This window comes from Phodopus roborovskii, unplaced genomic scaffold, assembly GCF_943737965.1.
Source record: "Phodopus roborovskii unplaced genomic scaffold, PHOROB, whole genome shotgun sequence".
NCBI classification, from domain to species: domain Eukaryota; kingdom Metazoa; phylum Chordata; class Mammalia; order Rodentia; family Cricetidae; genus Phodopus; species Phodopus roborovskii.
This window is the reverse complement of record NW_026125278.1, coordinates 11,440,355-11,459,501: the sequence shown is the minus strand read 5'-3', so window position 1 is coordinate 11,459,501 and position 19,147 is coordinate 11,440,355. Positions and strand designations below refer to the sequence as shown.

At 48.4% G+C, this 19,147-nt stretch overlaps 1 protein-coding gene across 1 annotated transcript in view; it reads left to right on the top strand.

Moving 5' to 3' along the window:
- Positions 1-3,291: 3,291 nt before the first annotated feature.
- The window catches only part of Miga1 (mitoguardin 1), a 39,855-nt gene continuing 23,999 nt past the window's right edge, over positions 3,292-19,147 (top strand). The window contains exons 1-6 of the mRNA XM_051195523.1: positions 3,292-3,405; positions 5,447-5,624; positions 7,832-7,968; positions 9,593-9,719; positions 11,393-11,526; positions 12,375-12,498. Coding sequence (XP_051051480.1) covers positions 3,307-3,405; positions 5,447-5,624; positions 7,832-7,968; positions 9,593-9,719; positions 11,393-11,526; positions 12,375-12,498 — 799 coding nt within the window. The 5' untranslated portion in view covers positions 3,292-3,306. The remainder of the gene's footprint in view (positions 3,406-5,446; positions 5,625-7,831; positions 7,969-9,592; positions 9,720-11,392; positions 11,527-12,374; positions 12,499-19,147) is intronic.

Genomic DNA, 19,147 nt, shown 5'->3' with positions numbered 1-19,147 from the left:
TGGGATCCGTGATGGGTTTCCGGGGCTCAAAACGGCGTGCTGTTTGTGTTTATTATATTTTCCCTAATAATGACTAGCCATGGTCGTTTTTGCAGAGAAAAGCCCGTATTTTAACCAGATTCACTGAACGTTCCTATATTCCCAAAGGGTTTCCACCTGCCGTGCTACCCACAGACAGGTGTATAGTATAAAGAAAGGGCTTGGTACTCGATGGAGCCCACTGCCCTCAACAAATATGGCGGGAGCGGCCTCGCACGCAGCCCCTCACGCAGTCCGCCCCTCTTTCCCCACCTTTGCGTCCTGACCCCGGAAGGACTCCGCTTCCCACAGCCGGAGGCTGCTCCGTGCGGGCCGCGGCGGGGTCCCGGGCGGACGAGGCGCAGGTGCGGGCGGGCGGGCCCGGGGGAGGGAGGGCACCTCTGGGAGTGGGCAGAGCGGGACCGCCGCGCGGAACAGAACCAGGGGGCGGGGCGGGGGCGGGGTGCGGAGACCCGGGGTGCGGGGCGGGGATCGGGGTGCGGGGCGGAGACCCGGGGTGCGGGGCGGGGATCGGGGTGCAGAGATCGGGGTGCGGGGCGGAGACCCGGGGTGCGGAGATCGGGGTGCGGAGATCGGGGTGCGGGGCGGAGACCCGGGGTGCGGGGCGGGGACCCGGGGTGCGGGGCGGGGACCCGGGGTGCGGAGATCGGGGTGCGGGGCGGAGGCGCGGGGTGCGGGGCGGGGATCGGGGTGCGGGGCGGAGACCCGGGGTGCGGGGCGGAGACCCGGGGTGCGGGGCGGAGACCCGGGGTGCGGGGCGGAGACCCGGGGTGCGGAGATCGGGGTGCGGGGCGGAGACCCGGGGTGCGGAGATCGGGGTGCGGGGCGGAGGCGCGGGGTGCGGGGCGGGGATCGGGGGGCGGAGATGGGGGGCGGAGACCCGGGGTGCAGAGACCGGGGTGCAGGGCGGGGATCGGGGGGCGGAGACCCGGGGTGCGCTGACCTTGCGCAGCTGCCTCGGTGCTCGGTGCCGCCTGTCTTGGGCGCCTGCAGAGAAGCCATGCCCGCTGGCCAAAATCGCTGAGCGCCTTCCTCCTCTACCGGGAGCCCCAGACACCTTGTGTTATCCAGGCAGCCTCCCTCCCCGGAGCCCACCAGATCTGTGTGAAAACCACAGCAGGTCCAGCTGGTGGTAATCCTCCTGCCTCAGCCTCCCAAGTGATGGGATTACAGGCGTGACCACTAGACCTCACATCACAGACTGCTCTCGTTGTATCTGTCAGGCTGTTGTCAGTAACGGTTTGAGCTACTTGAGAGCATCTCAGCATTGGGGAGGTGAGGCAGGACGGTCGGAGATCCAAGGCCCTGGTCCCTACACAGTGAATTCCAGGCCTGCCTGGCTACATGGGACCTCGCCCCCGCCCCAGAGAGACAGAGAGAATGAATGTCTGTTCCTCCTCAGACTTTAGACTTCATGTTTCCTGACAAATTAGCTCAATGGTTTACATTTGCTTCCTGTCTTTAAAGCCAGAGTTGTAGAATCGGATTTTAGGATGTTTAAGAAGAAAACTCCAAGCCAGTGTTTGGAGTGGAATGAATGAGTAAGTTCTTAGTGGCATTTTAAGGTTTCTTTTACAAAATGTGAATAGTCATGAAACTGCCTACTTTTGAAGTTTCTCAGTTAGAAATGGTTGCATTTGCATTCAGCTTTTTTGGTGCATCGCACTTTCCTTGGTGAAATGAAACGAGATAGCTAGAATTCAAAAATAAAGGTCTATCAAGTATTGCAGCAAATTCAAATATGAATTTTTGTCACCAGGCAGTGATTCTGTTTTGTTTTCAATCCCCGTAAGTGATGGGTGCTCGCTTGCTTGTACGCCTGTGCATTAATGCCCTAGAGTCCAGAAGAGGGCGCAGGATTCCCTGGGGCTGGAGTTAGAAATAAACGGTTGTGGGCCACTGTGTGGCCTGAGAATCAGCCCCATCCTCTGGAGGAACAGCCAGTGCTCTTCACTGCTGAGCATCTCTTTATCCCAGACAGAGCATTTGTTAATTATAGCAGTGAGCCGATTTGTTTTCTGTAAATGTATTTACTGTGTGAGACTGGGTACAGCAGTAACAACAGTGACCTGTGATTCGGCAGGACCCAGACTGAGGCCGTGGCTCTCGGCATGTGCACTGTGACCCCTTTGTGGGGTCGAACCCCCTTTCACAGGGGCGGCCTAAGTCCATGGGCAAACACAGGTGTTTACATCATGATACACAACCGCAGCAGAATTGCAGTTATGTAGTCGCAATGAAGTAATTGTATGATTGGGGTGACCACCGCAGGAGGAATCTATTAAACATTGCCCTAAACCGTTGATTTCCGCAGCACTTGTGGGAGGAAGTGGAGTCTGCAGGCATAGATGTGAGTGTGGGTCGGTGGAGGCCAGAGTCGTCAGCCAGCTTGTCCCGGGGATCCCTGGCCTCCAGAACCACAGGCAACGCTCTGAGCCCACCCAGAGTCCACATGGGCTCCCTGTGGCAAGTAGGAAAAAAATCAGTTATGGTTGGGGGTCCCCCCCCCGTGTGAGGAACCGCATTTAAGGGTGGCAGCTCTGGGAAGGCTGAGAACCCCGGCTCTAGAACATGCTTTCCTAGCCATGTCTCCCTCTCCTCTCCCCATAGCTTTTTTCGGTTAACACACAAAGTAAAGGATTTTCACCCCTGGGATCTTCATGCATGTGTGTACTTGTAGTGGGTTGTTTTTTTGTTTTTTTTTTGTTTTAGTCCCCCCCCCCCACTATCACCGGTAAAACCTGTGGCCTTCTAAGGAAAATGTATGATTGAATGGGATTACATCTACCCCATTTTCATCACGGTTAGCCTCTTGGTTAAGACTAAGTATAAACACAGCTCATGTTTTCCTGTGCTGTTTTGGTAACTGATAAATGCAGTTCTAGCTCCATTGCAATATCACGTACACATAATGAACTCAAAACTGACAGAGTATTTTATTATATTTATTAATTTGGTTCTCTTGTGGGCATGGAAGGACAACTTGCAGGAGTCGGCTCTCTGATTTTACCAGTTTAACTTGCTTTTTTTGTTTTTGGGAACAGGGGCTCATTATGTATCTGCCTGGCCTGGGATTCTCCGTGTAGACCATACTGACTTCAAATTCACAAAGCTGGCCTGCCTCTCCCTCCCAAGAACTGGAATCAAGGGCATGAACCATCACACCTGGCAAGAATTTAACTTTGCCTCTTTCATGGATGAAGCAACCAGGAATCCCTGTGGCTGATTGCCTTCTGTTTCACTGAGTTGAGATCTGAGTGAGCAGTCATGTCAGGAGAACCGGGCAGCGAATCACAGCTCTCCTTGAAGCTGGCCGCCCTGAGAGTGTTTGGTCTCCCTGTGTCCTGGTGCAATTCTCTCTCCCAGGTAGACAAAGAGCACGTTTATGCTGTTCTGTGTGATTTGATGCTTGTTTCTGTGGTGTTGGGGATCTGAACCCAGCGTTCGCTGACCAGGCAGGTGGTCACTGCGGGACACTCACAGCCCCTGAGGATTTCACACAGCACAGTCAAAATGCTAAAGGAGCTAATACCTACTTTTAAAAGTTATTTTGTGTGTGTGTACATATGCATATTCATGCTTCGTTATATTCATATACTTTGTATATAAATATACTTCATTAAAATATATGCATATGTACAGCATTCCTTTAAAAAGCCCTCCTTTCTTATCCAGGTGTGGCGTACACCTTTTAACCCTGTATTCAGCATTTTTTTATGACTCGTGTATTTTATTGAGCATAATATTTTCAAGATTTATCCGCATTACAGCCCATATTGGAGTTTCCTTTCAATATGGAGTTAATACGCCACTGTGTGGATAACAAGCATGTGTATACAGGCGTGTGTATACAAGCGTGTGCTCGCATTTCCGTCCGCCTGTGGTCACGCGGGTTGTCTCCATGTTGTGGGCATGTTGAATAAGGCTCCCATGATCATGGGTGACTCTGGGAGACTGGTTTTCACCCGTCACAGTACCACACGCCTGTAATCTCAGCACTCCAGAGGCAAAAGCTGGAGGACCATGACAGGGAGGCTAGGGAGGCGTCTCAGCCCAAGTGCGAAGCCCATCGGGACCTGGTCCCCAGAGTCTACACTAACATCAAGCAAGCAGAAAAGCCAGGCACCGTAGGGACGGCCACACGCTGTTTTCTAGTTGCTGGGGAGGCCTTAGCACTGCGAGCCAGCCCACCTGACCAGATGGTCCAGCTCCGGGTTCAGTGGTGGGCAGTGGTTTGTGTAGACCCTGTGTGCACACAGGCACCCAACACACAGAGGAAGGGAGGGAGGAGAGACCCTGACTTCAGCTCTTTCCAGAACTATTTTTCAGAGGTAGAATCTCTAAGTCACGAATCTTTTCATTCTGGGGGAGCTGCTGGGCCGACTTCCATAGCTGGCACAACGTTTCACATTCCCACAGCCTCACTAATGCGTGTGGTCTGGTGTCCCTGTGGTGGCCACCCTACAGGGATGTGGTTTCCAGATCTTTCCTCTCGTACTGTCAGTTGCATTCTGTTGTTAGTGGCTTTCATTCTAATTTTAAAATACTTTTATTTATGTGTATGGGTGTTTTGCCTGCGTATATGTCTGGGCAATCTGTCTCCTTGGTCCATGGAGACCAGGACAGGGCGTTGGTAAGCAGTTGTGTGATTGTCCAGGTAGTAGTGTTCTAAAAATATTTTTAAATTAATTTATGAATAAAATCACTTATTCCTGTGGTTTTTAAAAATAAGTTTACTTCTGTTTGCTTAAAATTCCAGACATTTTTTTTTGTTTTAAACTGAGCTCAGCTTTCAAGTCTGACTTCATCATCTTTGTAGTTAAAAACCTTGATAATTGTTCATATAGAAGATTCAGTCAGAGATCCACCTGCCTCTGCCTCCCAAGTGCTGGGATCAAAGGCTAATTGTTGTTTGTAAATGTCAGTCTCGGGAGCCAGATACTGGGGTGGAAGCCTGCTAGCTCAGAGAAGCAGAGAAAGCACCCAGCTACCCTGCCTCCTCGGCCAGAGTCCCAGAAGCCTCCTCTTCCTATGCAGTCTCCAAAAACCCTCCTCACACTGTGTGTTCCTGCATTCTACTCCCTGAATATTCTCTTCATCCTCCTGACTCCTCTTACTCCCTGTGGTTTTTAGTAATCCAGTATTCACTTCCTGCCAACTGGTTGCTTGCTCCATCTCTGACCTGTGGTTGACTTTATTTTAATCCCATTTGCAATATTCAAGCAGAAAGCTCTTGGATTAAAAGTGTGTGCTAGGGCTGAGCCACACCACAACTAGAAGCAGGTTTTTCCAGTAAATAATGCAATCTCGGGACTCATATTGTGATCAAATATCATACAACAGCTAATTTTAGTTCTTATGCTTTTATTGAAAAAAAATATGAAATTTTTTTCCCAATCTTTTTCAGATGAAATTTTCACCAGTAGCTAAAAGGTTGTTTGTGGTGACTGCTGTGAGTGCTATGTCTGTAATTTTTTTTGCCCATCACTTTAAAAGAAGACGTGGGAAAAAGAAAGGAAAAATACTACCATGGGAACCAGAGCACCTCATACTTGAACACACTAAAAGAGCAGCATCGGACAAAGGTTTGTGGAAACTTCCAGATTAAATCTGTGGATCATAAGGCACTATGCATCATAGCTGGATCGCCAGTCTGTAGGATTAGTGAGTGCGGAGGAGAAAAGACAGGAACATTAAAGCCACCTAGGGTCCTGCTGCACAGAAGTTATCACTGACGATTGTTTGTTATACATCTATACACATACATCGACACACGAGTATAGTGACTGAAAATTTGATGAGTGTTGCAGAGGCAGGAGGATCTCTGTGAGTTCGAGACCAGCCTGGTCTGCAGCGCTAGTTCCAGGACAGCAAGAACTGTTGTTACACAGAGAAACCCTGTCTTGAAAAACAAAACAAATAAGTGTCCATAGATTCTATAGTGAAATAAAGTTTAGGGGCTGGAGATGGCACAGCTGTGGAGACTGAGAGCCACTCTTGCAGAGGAGCAGAGTTCCATCTCAGCACCCGTATCTGGATGTTTCCAAGGATTTGGCACCCCTGTCCTCAAAGCATCTCCCTCACGCACATACCCCCACACAGAAACATATACACACAATTTTAAAATGATGTAAAATTCTGTGAAACCATGATACTACATTCACAACCTGCTTTCTAAGTATTTGCTAACATATATGAGCCAATACTGTTTGTACAACATAATAATTATAACATTTGTACATATATGCTATAATTGATTGAATTCTATCTCTGTTACCTTTGTGGGGATTGTGATTTTTGTTTTTTTTTTTATTTATGAGATTTTAAACAAGAGTCTTATGTAGCTCCAGCTGGCCTTGACTTCACTATGTTATAGTCTGACTTTTCTGTCCCACCAGACTTAATATTAATTATAAATACTGAACCAGTGGCTCAGGCTTATTACTAACTAGCTCTTACAACTTAAATGAAGGCATTCTATTATTCTATGTGCTTATTTACCTCTCCTCACCGATCCTGCTTGCTCCGAGTCTGTGGCATCTCCTCTTGACTCCTCAGACTCTGCTCTTCCTCCCAGCATTCTCTCTGCCCTGAATCTCCTGCCTAGCTATCAGACAGTCAGCTCTTTATTAACCAAGTAGAGTAATACATATTCACAGTGAACAAAAGGAGTATTCTTCGGCACTGGGTACTGAGGCCGGCTTTGAACTTTTGATTCTCATCAGGCAGGTGTGCAACACCATGCTTGTTCTGCATACATTCGTCTATTTCCTTACTATCAAAAGTTCTAGAGTTGCTGATACTTAAAGGAAACGTACTTTTAAATAAGAGATACGATGCATACAGCTGAACTGTAGCAATAAAAATGGTCCCCTGGGGCAAGTGAGAAGGCTCAGCAGGTAGAGGCACCCCTGCAAGCCTGGCAGCCTTCGGTTTATCCTCAGGACTCTGTGACGTGTACAAAGGAAACGACCCTCGAAAGTTGTCCTCAGACCTCCACAGGCTCAGTGTAGTGCACGGGCCCACACACACAACATTAATAGGAATGTAGTAGTAATAATAATAATAATAATTCCTTGACCAGGCTAGATTTCTTAGAGTTTTACTGTTCATGTATTTTATGGTTTTATGATTTATTCATTGGCACAAAGAGAGTCACTGTTTGCTATTTACTGAGATTTTATTGGATCTCAGACAAGCACTATGTTCAGCTTTTATTTAATTTTATAGCAGTCCTATGAAGGACAACTACAGCTCCCATGCTCTTCTCATTTATGCATGTGAAACACTGACATGAAGACACCACCGAGCTCACATAGCTCGGTGTGTACTGGGATTTAAAACCAGAAGGCTCTGACCTCCCTGCTGGCAGAAGCTAGGCCTGGTGTGCAGATAAGTGTGCGCATCGCATGGGTGGAGGGGTCAGAAGGGCACAAAACCAAACACGTTCAAAGAGAAGCTGTAATTCAGGGAAAACTGCTTGCTTACATCTTAAACTGGCAGTCTGTGAGGCAGTTGCCAATATTCTTACACTGATTACTGCAAGCCATTCAGAACCCTCCTGAATAGTTAGCTGAATGTTTATAAATCTGGCATTTGCATTTGTAACATACAATTGAATATATAATATACAATTTTAGTAACATCGCACATTTCATAATTTATATGCTTGAATAAAATGTGTTTTAAAAAATCAGGTGCTTTCTGAAGGGATAGAATATAACTTCACCATTTTCCTGGAAGTCATTGTCGGAGTTGCTGATGCTTTTGGTTTGGTGTGTTTGTTTACCAGGTTCAAGTTGTTCAAGTAGTAGACAGAATTTGACCTTGTCGCTAAGTTCCACCCAGGAGAAAGCCCCGCAGTCTTACAACTACACCAATGGAGGACTTTTCAGCAAATACTCGGGCTCTGCCCAGAGCTTAGCCTCTGTAAGAAAAATGTCCGTTACTGTTACTCTTACGTCTGTCTGCTTGCACATCTCACCGCTTAAGTATGGCATGTTTGCTGCTTGGAGGAGACAGTCTGCTTGAGTCTGTTTCCTTTGCTATGGGCATCCAGTTTCACTGAGTAAGTGATGTGGTCCACTTTAGTCCTCTGGGAATAGCTTTGCTGTGGAGTGTTGATTCAGAAGTAGGGGCAGGCATACTTTTTCCTGGACTGGATGTGATGGCTCACGCCGCTAATTCCAGCGCTTGGGTAAGTGGGTCTTTCTGTGCTTTTGGGCTCAAGTCATCCTGATGCCTCAGCCTCCTGGGTAGCTAGACTGCTGAGTCAGAGAGCCTCACTATGTGTAAAGACGCTAAAATGTAAAGACGTGCTTGTGGCAGAGAAGGAGCACCTGGGTTGGAGTTTGCAGACTTGCAGTTCTGTGAGCTCAGCAGCATGACCCACGTGAGGCCCCTGTAGCTTGGCTTCCTCAGCCTTGGGCATTTTTCTAACGAGTGTTAAAGCCCCCTTTGTTAGCAGAGGTGGCTGCAGGGACATTCAGTCACCTCTTGGCTCTTTCCCAGCCACCCTGCCATTCTTCTACTAACGGCTGTGAGGCAGGGGTCTGCCTTTTAGACGCAGGCGTGGAGGCTTACCCCAGGATCAGGGCACAGAAGACGGTAGGGATCTAGGCTGCAAAACTTGATAGTGGAGTCAAGGGAGCTGGAGATGCTCAGAGGTGAAGTGTGTGCCCTGCTCTTGCGCAGGACCTGAGTTTGGATCGAAACACCTATGCCAAGTAACTCATAACCACTTAGAACTCCAGCTCTAGAGGATCAACACACTCTCCTGACTTCCCTGGACAACTGGACTTACGTGCAAATGACCCCATACAGGCACACATGTATACCATAATTACAAATAAAAATACATTTAAAAAAATGAAATCTAAGCCATGTGGTGGTGGTGCACACCTTTAATCCCAGCACTCAGGGAGGCAGAGGTAGGAGGATCTCTGTGAGTTCAAGGCCAGCCTGGTCTACAAAGGGGGTTCCAGGACAGCCAGAGCTACACAGAGACACGCTGTCTCCAAAAACCAAAATAGAAAAGGGGGGGAAATGAAATCTAAAGGTGTGGCAAGAGATGTTTTAAAAATAACTTCCTCTTTTAAAATTTGAGAGATAATGGGAATAGAAGTATGGGTAAACTTGTAGGAGGAATTTTTACAATGGGAAGGATGCTGAGCTCATAATAGGTTTATGATGCCAGCAGAAAAGCTAAATTTGAATATAATCAGAATTATCTCTTCAGGTAGAACTTACCTGGACTATAATTACAGAACATGTGTAAATAGTTGGTAAATACCACAGCAGGTTTGGCATGTGACTCAGGACAGTATTTACATGCCTAAAACCCTGGGTTCCATTTCTGGCCCTGCATGCAAACCAGGTACGGTGGCCTGCGCCTGTAATCCCAGCACTTGGGGGGTAGAGGCAGAGGCAGACGGATGAAACATTCAAGGTTGTCGGTGGCTATGCAGAAGGCCCTGCGTGTGTGTGAGAGCATGTGTGTGCGAGCGTGTGCATGTGAGATGATGGCCTACACTTTCCTTGGTCTCCATTTCAGGTCCAGAGTGTCAACTCCTGTCATAGCTGTGCTTGTGGGAATTCCAGCTCCTGGGACAGGGCAGATGAGGACGACATCAAACTTGTCAACATTCCTGTGACCACGCCAGAGAACTTGTATCTGATGGGTGGGTGGCGCCCTTCCGAGTCCTGAGATACTGCGGTCAGGGTTAATTTGAAGGCAGAAGGGAAGTGAGTAGGGAATGGGAGTTACTCAGGGGCAGAGAGCTAGGCTGGCATGTTAGTGTCCTGGCTTTAATCCTCAGCGCTGTGGGGAAAATAAAAACAAAAGCCAAAACAGGGACTTCTTCTAAGAGAATCAACTGTAATTTTAAAATGGCCTGTGTCAGCAGAATCTATGTTTGTTTCTTGAGAGTGATATAATAAATTGCCATAAACATAGAGACTTAAAAAAAAAAAAAAAACAGCAATTAGGGGGCTGGAGAGATAGCTCATCAGTTAAGAGTACTGGCTGTTCCTCCAGAAGACCTGGGTTCAATTCCCCAGTACCCACATGGCCCCTCACTGTCTGTAACTCCTGTTCCAGGGGATCCAACACCTCACAGAGACATACATTCAGGCAAACACCAATGTACGTAGAAATAATCTTAAAAAAAAAAAATTTAAAACAAGCAAACAATAGCAACAAAACAGCAATTAGTTCGCTCGGAGTTCTGGAGCCAGAAGTCCAAAATCTTAGACCTCTGGGAGAGTGCAGCTCTGCCCTGGTGCAGTGTCCCATGCTCACCCCTGTGGCAACATCACTACAGTGTTCACATCACACTCCCGTCTGTGGTCCATCTGCCGAAACCTCCATTATGCCTGCAATCCGACTTACCAGGAATTCCGAAGCAGCCACATCTCAAAAGACCCAGGTTCCAGACACGAAGGCCTGATGCTTTGAGGTGCCTTTATCCAGCCTGGTATGCTGTTGACCTTGGCCAGTGAAGTTATCACAATCTGATTTGCTTATTGCCTAGATATCATCTGTGTCCTGTACTCACAAAACCATTAAGTAGGAAGAAAACCCACCCATATTTAATACCGAGTACTCCCCTGGACTTCACAAGCACGCCTGACTGGGAGCTGGCTGTAGGGTGGGGACCTGATGGGGACGGGTGACACTCTTCTCCTTAGGTCAAGTCAGTTCCCTTCAGTAGAAGTGCAGGCTGGGCAGGAAATGCCCACAGTCCTCCTGCGGCCTGGCCTCCGAGCAGGGAAGGGGCTGGCTGGGCACAGGCAGGCTGCACCATCTCCCCTGTTCTTACCACAGCTACTTCTGGAAAGAGGAATTGAACCCAGGTCATGGAGCCACTGCTCTAATCACCTGCTTCTCAGTATGTACCCCAGGCTGTCCTGGAACTCGCTCAGTACACCGGGCTAGCCTCGAACACAGATCCACCCACCTCTGCCTGCCACGTGCTGGGCCCCCCGCTGGGCCCCCGCTACAGCACACTAGTTCATTACACATTAATTCAGCCTCACAAATGTTGGCCAGAGGGCAACCGGATTCTTTGTCAGAATGTAAACTCAACAGCCCTTGCACAGTTTCCAACAGGGCCCTTTTCCTTTCTGAGCCCGCATGAGCCTGCACTGTTTCTGCATTCTGGCTTTCCATACTCCTCCACAGTGCCCGCTAAACTCTGTATACAGCATCTCAGGGCATCTTTAGCCTGTAGCCATGAACACATTCCTCCTGCAAGCCTATGAACCGTATGATCGTAGTGGCAGTAATGACTCCCTGTGTGTGGTTTACTTTATGTGTTGCTCATTTACAATCACCCTGCTCTTAATTTTTTAGGGATGGAATTGTTTGAAGAGGCGTTGCGTCGGTGGGAACAGGCTCTGACCTTTCGAAGCAGACAGGCTGAAGAGGATGCCTGCAGCTCTGTTAAGCTGGGAGCCGGTGATGCCATTGCTGAAGAAAGCGTGGATGTAAGGGCGGTTTGTTTCCGGTTGTGGGGAGAGCCCCTTTCTGGGCAGTTAATGCAAGTTGTTAGCTTTCCGCGCGTGGGACTCTGTGAGAGACTTGTAGGGTTTGTTTGATTTCGATTTGAGTGAGGGCCTCACTATGGAGCCCCTGCTGGCATAGGACTCAGCAGACCAGGCTGGTCTGACGCACTCACGCGTGTCTGCCCCTGCCTCCCCGGTGCTGGGATGGTGTCCAGCATGAAGGGGCTTCTTGCTGGACATTTTCTATCAAGCTTTTAAGTACTTTGGGGTTTTTAAAAATAGTTTTCCCTGCATGTGTGTATGTGTGCCGTGGTGTGCCAGCCGCCTGCAGAGGCCAGAAGAGGGTGTTGGGCCTTCAGGGAGTAGAGGTACGAACAATTCTGAGCGGCCATGCAGCTCCTGGGACTCAAACCCAGGTCCGCTGTAAAAGTTCCAAATGCTGAGCCCACTCCCCTCCAACTTTTCTTACTCTCCTAGGGTGTGTAGAAGCAGAAGATGCCGTTAATTTCTCTTTGTGTGATACAGAGGTAAAACGGGGTCCTTGTTGACCATTTCAAAAGGGGAGTGGATCGCAGAATAAGAAGCCCAGAGCAGGGGCGCTAAGTCTAACTTAGCAAATCTAGGAAATTCCCGTACATGCTCAAGTCTGAAAATGCGGAGTCTGCTTCAGTGATCAGGGAGGACCCAGGCCTTCCTCTCTATTACTAAGACAATAGGACTGGTTGAAATTTTATGATTGGTTTCTCTTGGAAGTAGCGTTTCTGTGTTTAGAGTGTTAGCACTGAATGTAACAGTTGCTGTGTGTTACTGTTATTCCTCTGTCTTTGTAGGACATAATTAGTACGGAATTCATCCACAAACTGGAGGCTCTGCTACAAAGGGCATATCGTCTCCAGGAGGAGTTTGAAGCTACCCTTGGGGGATCTGACCCTAACTCCCTTGCAAACGATACAGGTAAGGTTGATGTTTTTTGTGGTTTTCTGAAACCTGTGGGGTTTTTTTTTCTTTCATATGTTGAAGTCATTTGCTGGAGCGCCTTATAATTGAGTCAGACATGCTTTAGGAAATGGCCAAGGGGAAAAAGTGTCTGCTGTAGCCCAGGCTGGCCTGAAGCTGGGAGGAGCCTGCCTCAGCCTCCCGAGCACCAAGAGCCAAGGCATGAGTTTGTGAATGAGGTCTGGGAGAGAGGACTGGTTAACATTGTTTCTTTCTGTAAATCCCTCCCAAGACTGAAATAAGGGAAGGAGGGGGCTGGGGCTTCAGAGGTGGCCTAGTGGTTGAGAATATTTGTTGCTCTTGCCAGAAATTCAGGTTTCGTTCCTAGCACCCACATGGCAGCTCACAACCTCCGTCATGAGGGGTCCCACACCCTCCTCTGATCTTTGCAAGCACCAAGCATGCCTTGGTGCCCAGACACACATTTAGGCAAACCACTCATACACACGAAATAAAAATAAAATGTTTTCCAAAAGATTGAAGTGAGACAAAAGTATGTTATGCATCTGGTTTGGTTTGGTTTTGTGGTTCTTATTGTTTATGTTTTGGTGTGGGGACAGGGTCTCTACATAGCTCTGGCTGTCCTGGAACTCACTATGTAGACCAGGCTGGCCTAGAATTCACAGAGATCAGCCTGCTTTTGTTCTCAAGTGCAAAAAAAAAAGTAACTTAGGATCTGATTGTGTCTTATCTACAGTCCTAGCTACTTTGGTACACTGAGGCAGGAGGATTGCTTGAGCCTGTGATTAACCACCTTGCGTGCTGGTTACCTTGTGCCCGGTTCTTTGCTGAACACTTTATGTGGAGCACTTTCTTCTCTGAGGCAAGCACCGTTCTCAGTGAAAACTTATTATTCATAACAAGTGCCCTCAGCACCCGGGAGGCTAAGGCAGGAGAGTAACATAAGGCCAGCTGACCAGGGCCAGTCTCCAGCAAGCACCTGGTCTACACAATAGGAAGACCCTGTCTTACAAAGACCTGAACCAGGTGAGGAGTGCAAGAGTCCCTCTTCTTAGTCAGTGCTCTGTGTTGCCTGGCCTCTTATGGGGCTGAGCAGCATGCCTGAGTAGGAAGGCTGCTGCCTGTGAACTCTTTGTCAGGCTGGGAGCAGGCGGCCTGGAACCCGTGCCCTGCAGAAGCAAAGAGGACTCGGTTCTGCGGGTGGCGGCTTTTGTGGGTGTAGTACCTTCTTTTCCATCGCTGGGGTGTAACACAGGGCTTGTGCACAGTGGCTCACACTTCTGCTCTTCCGCTGACTTACGTGCCTGCAGGCAGGAAGTCAGCACTGGCTGTCGCCTTCCCCTGCACGTTTTGAGACGAAGTCTCGGGCAAACCTGGCGCTCACCGATTGACTATGCGGAGTAGCCGGTGAGCTCCAGGGATGTGCCCCTCCTTACCCGTTGTGCCAGGGCTATAGACACACGTGGCTTTCATGTGGGGTGCGAACCCAAGTCTTCTTGTTCGCATGCAAGCACTTCCCTCGCTGAGCCGCCTTCCACACCCCTGGATTTTTAGCAAAGGTTTTCTTCTTCCATATGTGTGTGGTAATCTGGCTGACTCTTCTCTGTCCTCCTCTGTCAGGCCCTCAAGGGCGCAGTTCACATGTTTTGTGGAAATAATTTTTCATCTGTTCTCCTGGCTAATGTTTTCTTTCATGTGTATGGGAGTTTTGCCCACATACATGTCTGTGCACCACAAGTATCCCAGTGCCCTAGAAGGCCAGAAGGGGGTATCGGATGCTCTGGATGGAGCCACAGAAAATTGTGAGCCGCCATGTGGGTGCTAGGAATTGAACCCGGGTCCTCTGCAAGAGCAGCCACTGCTCCCAACCTTTGAGCCATCTCTCCAGCCCCCACATTGTCTTTTGACACTCACTGCATAGACCTCACGCCCCCACGCCCCCAGTGATTTCTCACTGCTGAGATGACGGGGACTGGTGACATGTGGCTCATAGAAAGACAGCCTGTCATGGCCAACCCTGGAACAAAAGAGCGCTGATCGGCCTACCTGAGGCAGAGCGTGCCGGAGCTGTGGGCCCTGAGACTGCGCCCTGCGCCCTTTGCCCGGTGCGCTCCTTGCCCGGTGCGCTCCTTGCCAGGTGCGGGCTCTGTCCGTATAATAGCCGACAGCCCACCAGGCGCTCTCACGCATGGACCCATGCCCCAACACTGTCATTTGGAAGCACTTGCCCAAGACTCTCAGGATCCTCATCTGCAAAAGGGACACACAATGTGTGTATTTTATATAAACTTTGAGGCTAGCCATGACGCTCTAGGACAGGTGACGGTGGCTGTGGTGCTTTGGAACTTAGGGCTCTCAGAACAGTGACCATTTTGCCATTAGAAGGGAAGTGGATAGGTTGGATGTTTTTATTTTTTTTTTAAGTCTGGTTCTCATATGTCCCAGGCCACGTAGCTGAGGGTGACCTTGAACATGTGGCCCCCCGACTGTCTGCTCAGTGGTTTGTACCAGTGTCCCTGCTTCATGTAGTACTGGAGTTTGCATGAGGGGCATTGTGCATTCACGGCTATTGCTACCCACTGAGATGCAGCCTTTTTAGATTTTGTTTTGCTTGCATTTATTTATTTGTTTGTTTGTTTTGAGGGTTTCACGGAGGTCACGAGTTACCATGTTTTGGTCCATTTGCCTGATCCTGTATATGACAATCTTAAGTTAATCTTTAAATTTTCTGGCACATGTTTTTATGGGGACAAGAGCTCACTGTGTCACCCAGGATGGTCTTAAAGTCTTGGTCTTGAGCTGTTATCCTGCCTAAGCCTTTTGAATAGTGGAGGCTGCAGGCCCACAGCACTCACTGTTGGACGCAGAAGGCACTCCACGAATCAGCTTGAGCTAGAAGTTCTGACTATTCTGGTGATAACACTGGAGATTATTTCATCAACTTTTGAAACATTGCTAGTGCTGAGCTAGGGTTAACTAAATTTCCACATCTGCATTTGCTTGTAAAGTTTAGATGTCATGTTTGTGTTTCTCACTGAAGTGTCAGCTCGGGATTCTTCTGAACTGCAGAAGAATTGCAGATTTAGACTTGTCGTCTATTGTCATATCACTCACCGTGAATCACTCTGCACTTTGGTAAGCCCTAAACCTTTGTGGGTGGTTTAAAATGGATGGACAGCAGGGCAGAAGCACAATTCGCTTCCAGCTTTCTTTGGTCACCGAGAATCCTTGTTTTGTTCTGTTGTTTGGGGCCACAGTCTCACTTGTAGCCCTGGCTAGCCTGAAGCTTGCCATTTAGATGAGTCCCAGTTCAGTCCCCGGCTCCACACTGTGGGATGAGGAAACCCACACCAGACTCACCCGACTGGAAAGCTACCTTAATTAAGTTACTGTTTTCCTTCCCTGTTTTCTCTTCCCTTCTAGCATTCTTGTAAACCGGAAGATTGTTAGATAAAGATTTTAACCTTTGCCAAGAAAAAAACAAGTTTGCAAATTGAAAAAGAGCCTTGGTCCAGGCAGTGGTGGCACACGCCTTTAATCCTAGTGCTCAGGAAGGCAGAGGCAGGCGGATCTCTGTGAATTCAAGGCCAGCCTCTTCTTCAAGGAGAGTTCCAGGACAGGCTCCAAACCTACAGAGAAACCCTGTCTCGAAAACCCAACAAATAAATAAATAGCCTTGGAAGCCTAATTCCAGCTTCAGGTGACATTGGTACCTTTCCTAATTGCAGCCTGTGTTATCTCCCGTGCACCCAAGTTCTGAACATCACCCTGGAAGTCTGAAATACATACACATTAAGTCAGTCAATCAACGCAACTCTTTAAAAAATGGAGTCTAGAACAGACCTTTAAAAATTAGACTCCTTAAGACATTTTGTACATTTTAGAGGTGTAAGATGCATCTTTCCAACTAGGCACAGGAGATGTGTTAGTTTTTCACCGTGAATATGCTGACCACATCTCAAAACTGTTGAGGAAAGACAACTATGTTAGTCTTTAATCTCTGTGTGTGTCTTGGTTGCACGTATGTTTCTTTGGGTACCATGTGTGTGCCTGGTACCTGCAGAGATCAGAAGAGGAAGTCAGATCCCCTGGAACTGGGGTTACAAAGGTCGTGAGCCACCTGTGGATGCTGGGAATTGAACCCAGGACTTCGGGAAGGCTTCTCTTAGCCATCTTTCTAGGCTCCCATATTTCTAGACTCTATGTGCTAACTCTTGATGTAGACAGTAGGTGTTGTTCTACCCTTGTTACAGATGTTAGTTACAAACAGATGAAGTGGAGGTCTGAGTCAGTTCACTGCTCCCCACTCCTAGGAGACTTATTGTTGAATGTGCTGTTGAAGTCGCTAGGGGGCAGCATATCTTGTCTACCACCTAGGCACCGACGATTGCAGATGCCGTTCCGGGCTGCTTCTTGAACTGAGTTATTTTAAGGCCACACTTGTGGCACACTTTGCATACACCTGCCACTGTGACTCAGAGTGAAAAAAAAAAAACCTTAACATTCACAGACACTTGTGGAAATTTACATGACTTTGTGAGCCCTTTTACCCAATAGCATCTAGACACTTAGGACTGAGTTTATTCATAGTTTCCGTTTTTTCAGATTACTAACAATGGTGACTTTGTAATCGTAGAAAACCCTTTCAGATAGGGTCTCCTTGTATGTCCAGTGCTGGCTTTGAATTCATTGTCTAGCTCAAGCTGGCTTCCAGTCGACAATCCTCCTGCCTCGGTCTTCCAAATGCTCCAGTTCAAGTGTGTGTGCCACGATGCCTGGCTACCTATTATAAGTTTGTGTTTGTTTGAGTTTTTTCAAACCAGGGTTTCTCTGTCCTGGAACTCACTCTGTAAATCAGGCTAGCCTTGAAGTCAGAGATCCCTGCCTCTGCCTCCTGAGTGCTGGGGTTAAAGGTGTTACATATTATAATTAAAAAAAATATTTTCACTTCTGTGTGTGTGCTGGGCCTGCACATGTGTACGTGGTATCTCTCCAGCCCTGTTATATAGTTTATTATGGAAAATATTGCAAAAAAAATTTCTGAATGTGCAGTCAGCCAAGGGCAGTGTGATTTTAGTTCTGGGTAAAATGTCTAGTGTAGTTTAGTAGTTCGTTAGAAACATGAACTTTGGAGCTGAGCAAGTCTGGGCTAGCCTGGCCTCCACCCTCTTCCCACCTGGAGACCTTAAGCAAGTGTAGACCTTTCCTTAGATGCAGTTTATCTATAAGATGTAGGATTAGCCTGGCCTGGTGTTGCCAGCCTATGCTCCCAGCTCGGGAGGCCAAGTCAGGAAGACACAACTACCAGGCCTGCTTAGGCCTCCAGAGTAAGTTCAAGGACAGATTGGACAACCTTGTGAGGCCTTGTCTCAAAACGCAGAAGGAGGCTAGTGCTGTAGCTCCCTGGCGGTGTGCTTACCACGGGAGGCCCACTCCGTAAAGGCTACATACTGGGAGAAAAAAAAAAAGCATCAAGGATCAAATTTGCAGAGTGGCTGAGATCACGTGCTTGAAACAGGCAAATGCTGCCCCTTGCTTCTGCCCCTTACTGTACTTTCATTCTAACTTTCCGTCCTCAATCTACACCTTGTGCTCTGTGTGTTCAGTATACGTGTTTATGTGGAGGGGTGTGTGTGTGGTGTGCACCACGCTGATGCACTGGTGTGTGTGCATTCCTGTGTGTGCACAGGTCTCTCTGACCCTGGAATTTGTCACCTTAGCTAGGCTGGCTGAAAGTAAGCTTCAGAGACCCCTGCTGCCCCCACCCCACCCCCAACCTTGCCCTGAGCTGTCAGGCACATTTCCTGAGCTGTAAGTGGCTTTTTTCTTTGTTTTTGTTTTGTTTTGCTTTGTTTTGTTTGAGACAGGGTTTCTCTGTGTAGCCCTGTCTGTCCGGGAACTCACTCTGTAGACCAGGCTGGCCTCGAACTCACAGAGACCCGCCTGCCTCTGCTTCCTGAGTGCTGGGATTAAGGATGGGGGCCACCACCAACTCTTTGTCCTCTTTTATGCATGGACACCTAGGATCCAAGCGAAGGTTCTCGTGCGTGTGCAGCTAGCACCTGATTCCCTCACGCTTTTTGTCCTGACCTTGGGGTTTGGTGAACACTCCCAGAGACACTCCAGTTTCCATGTATCACATGTCTTGCTAGCATTTTCAACTCTCCCTAGAGGTGGAGGACGAAGGAATGTAAGAGAGAAGAGATAGGAAGTCAGGGTATGACACAGCCCTGGCAAACAGATTCCTCGGCAGCTGTGGTTGCCTGTACTGGGCCTGCAGGGGACTGGGCCAGTCAACTGCCAGTCATGGAAAGGGAGGGACTCATGGGACCCTCTCCCTCCCAGTTGAACGGTTGGCACAGATTGAGCCTGTGTAAGGGACAGTTGCTCTAGACCTGCTAGAGGAAGCCTTGGGTTAAGACCATGAAGCTGGGTTTTCAGAGTGTAGCAGATGACGTTTTTTAAGCATGTGATTTTTTCATGCACTTGGATCAATAGATACGATGATGACATTAAGATTTCCTGGCCTGTGGTAGACATGGTGACACAAACCTTTAAATACAGCAGTTGGGAGGCAGAGGGAAGAAGATCCCTCCAAGTCTGAGACCAGCCTGTTGGTCTACATAGGGAGTTTTGGGCTAGCTTG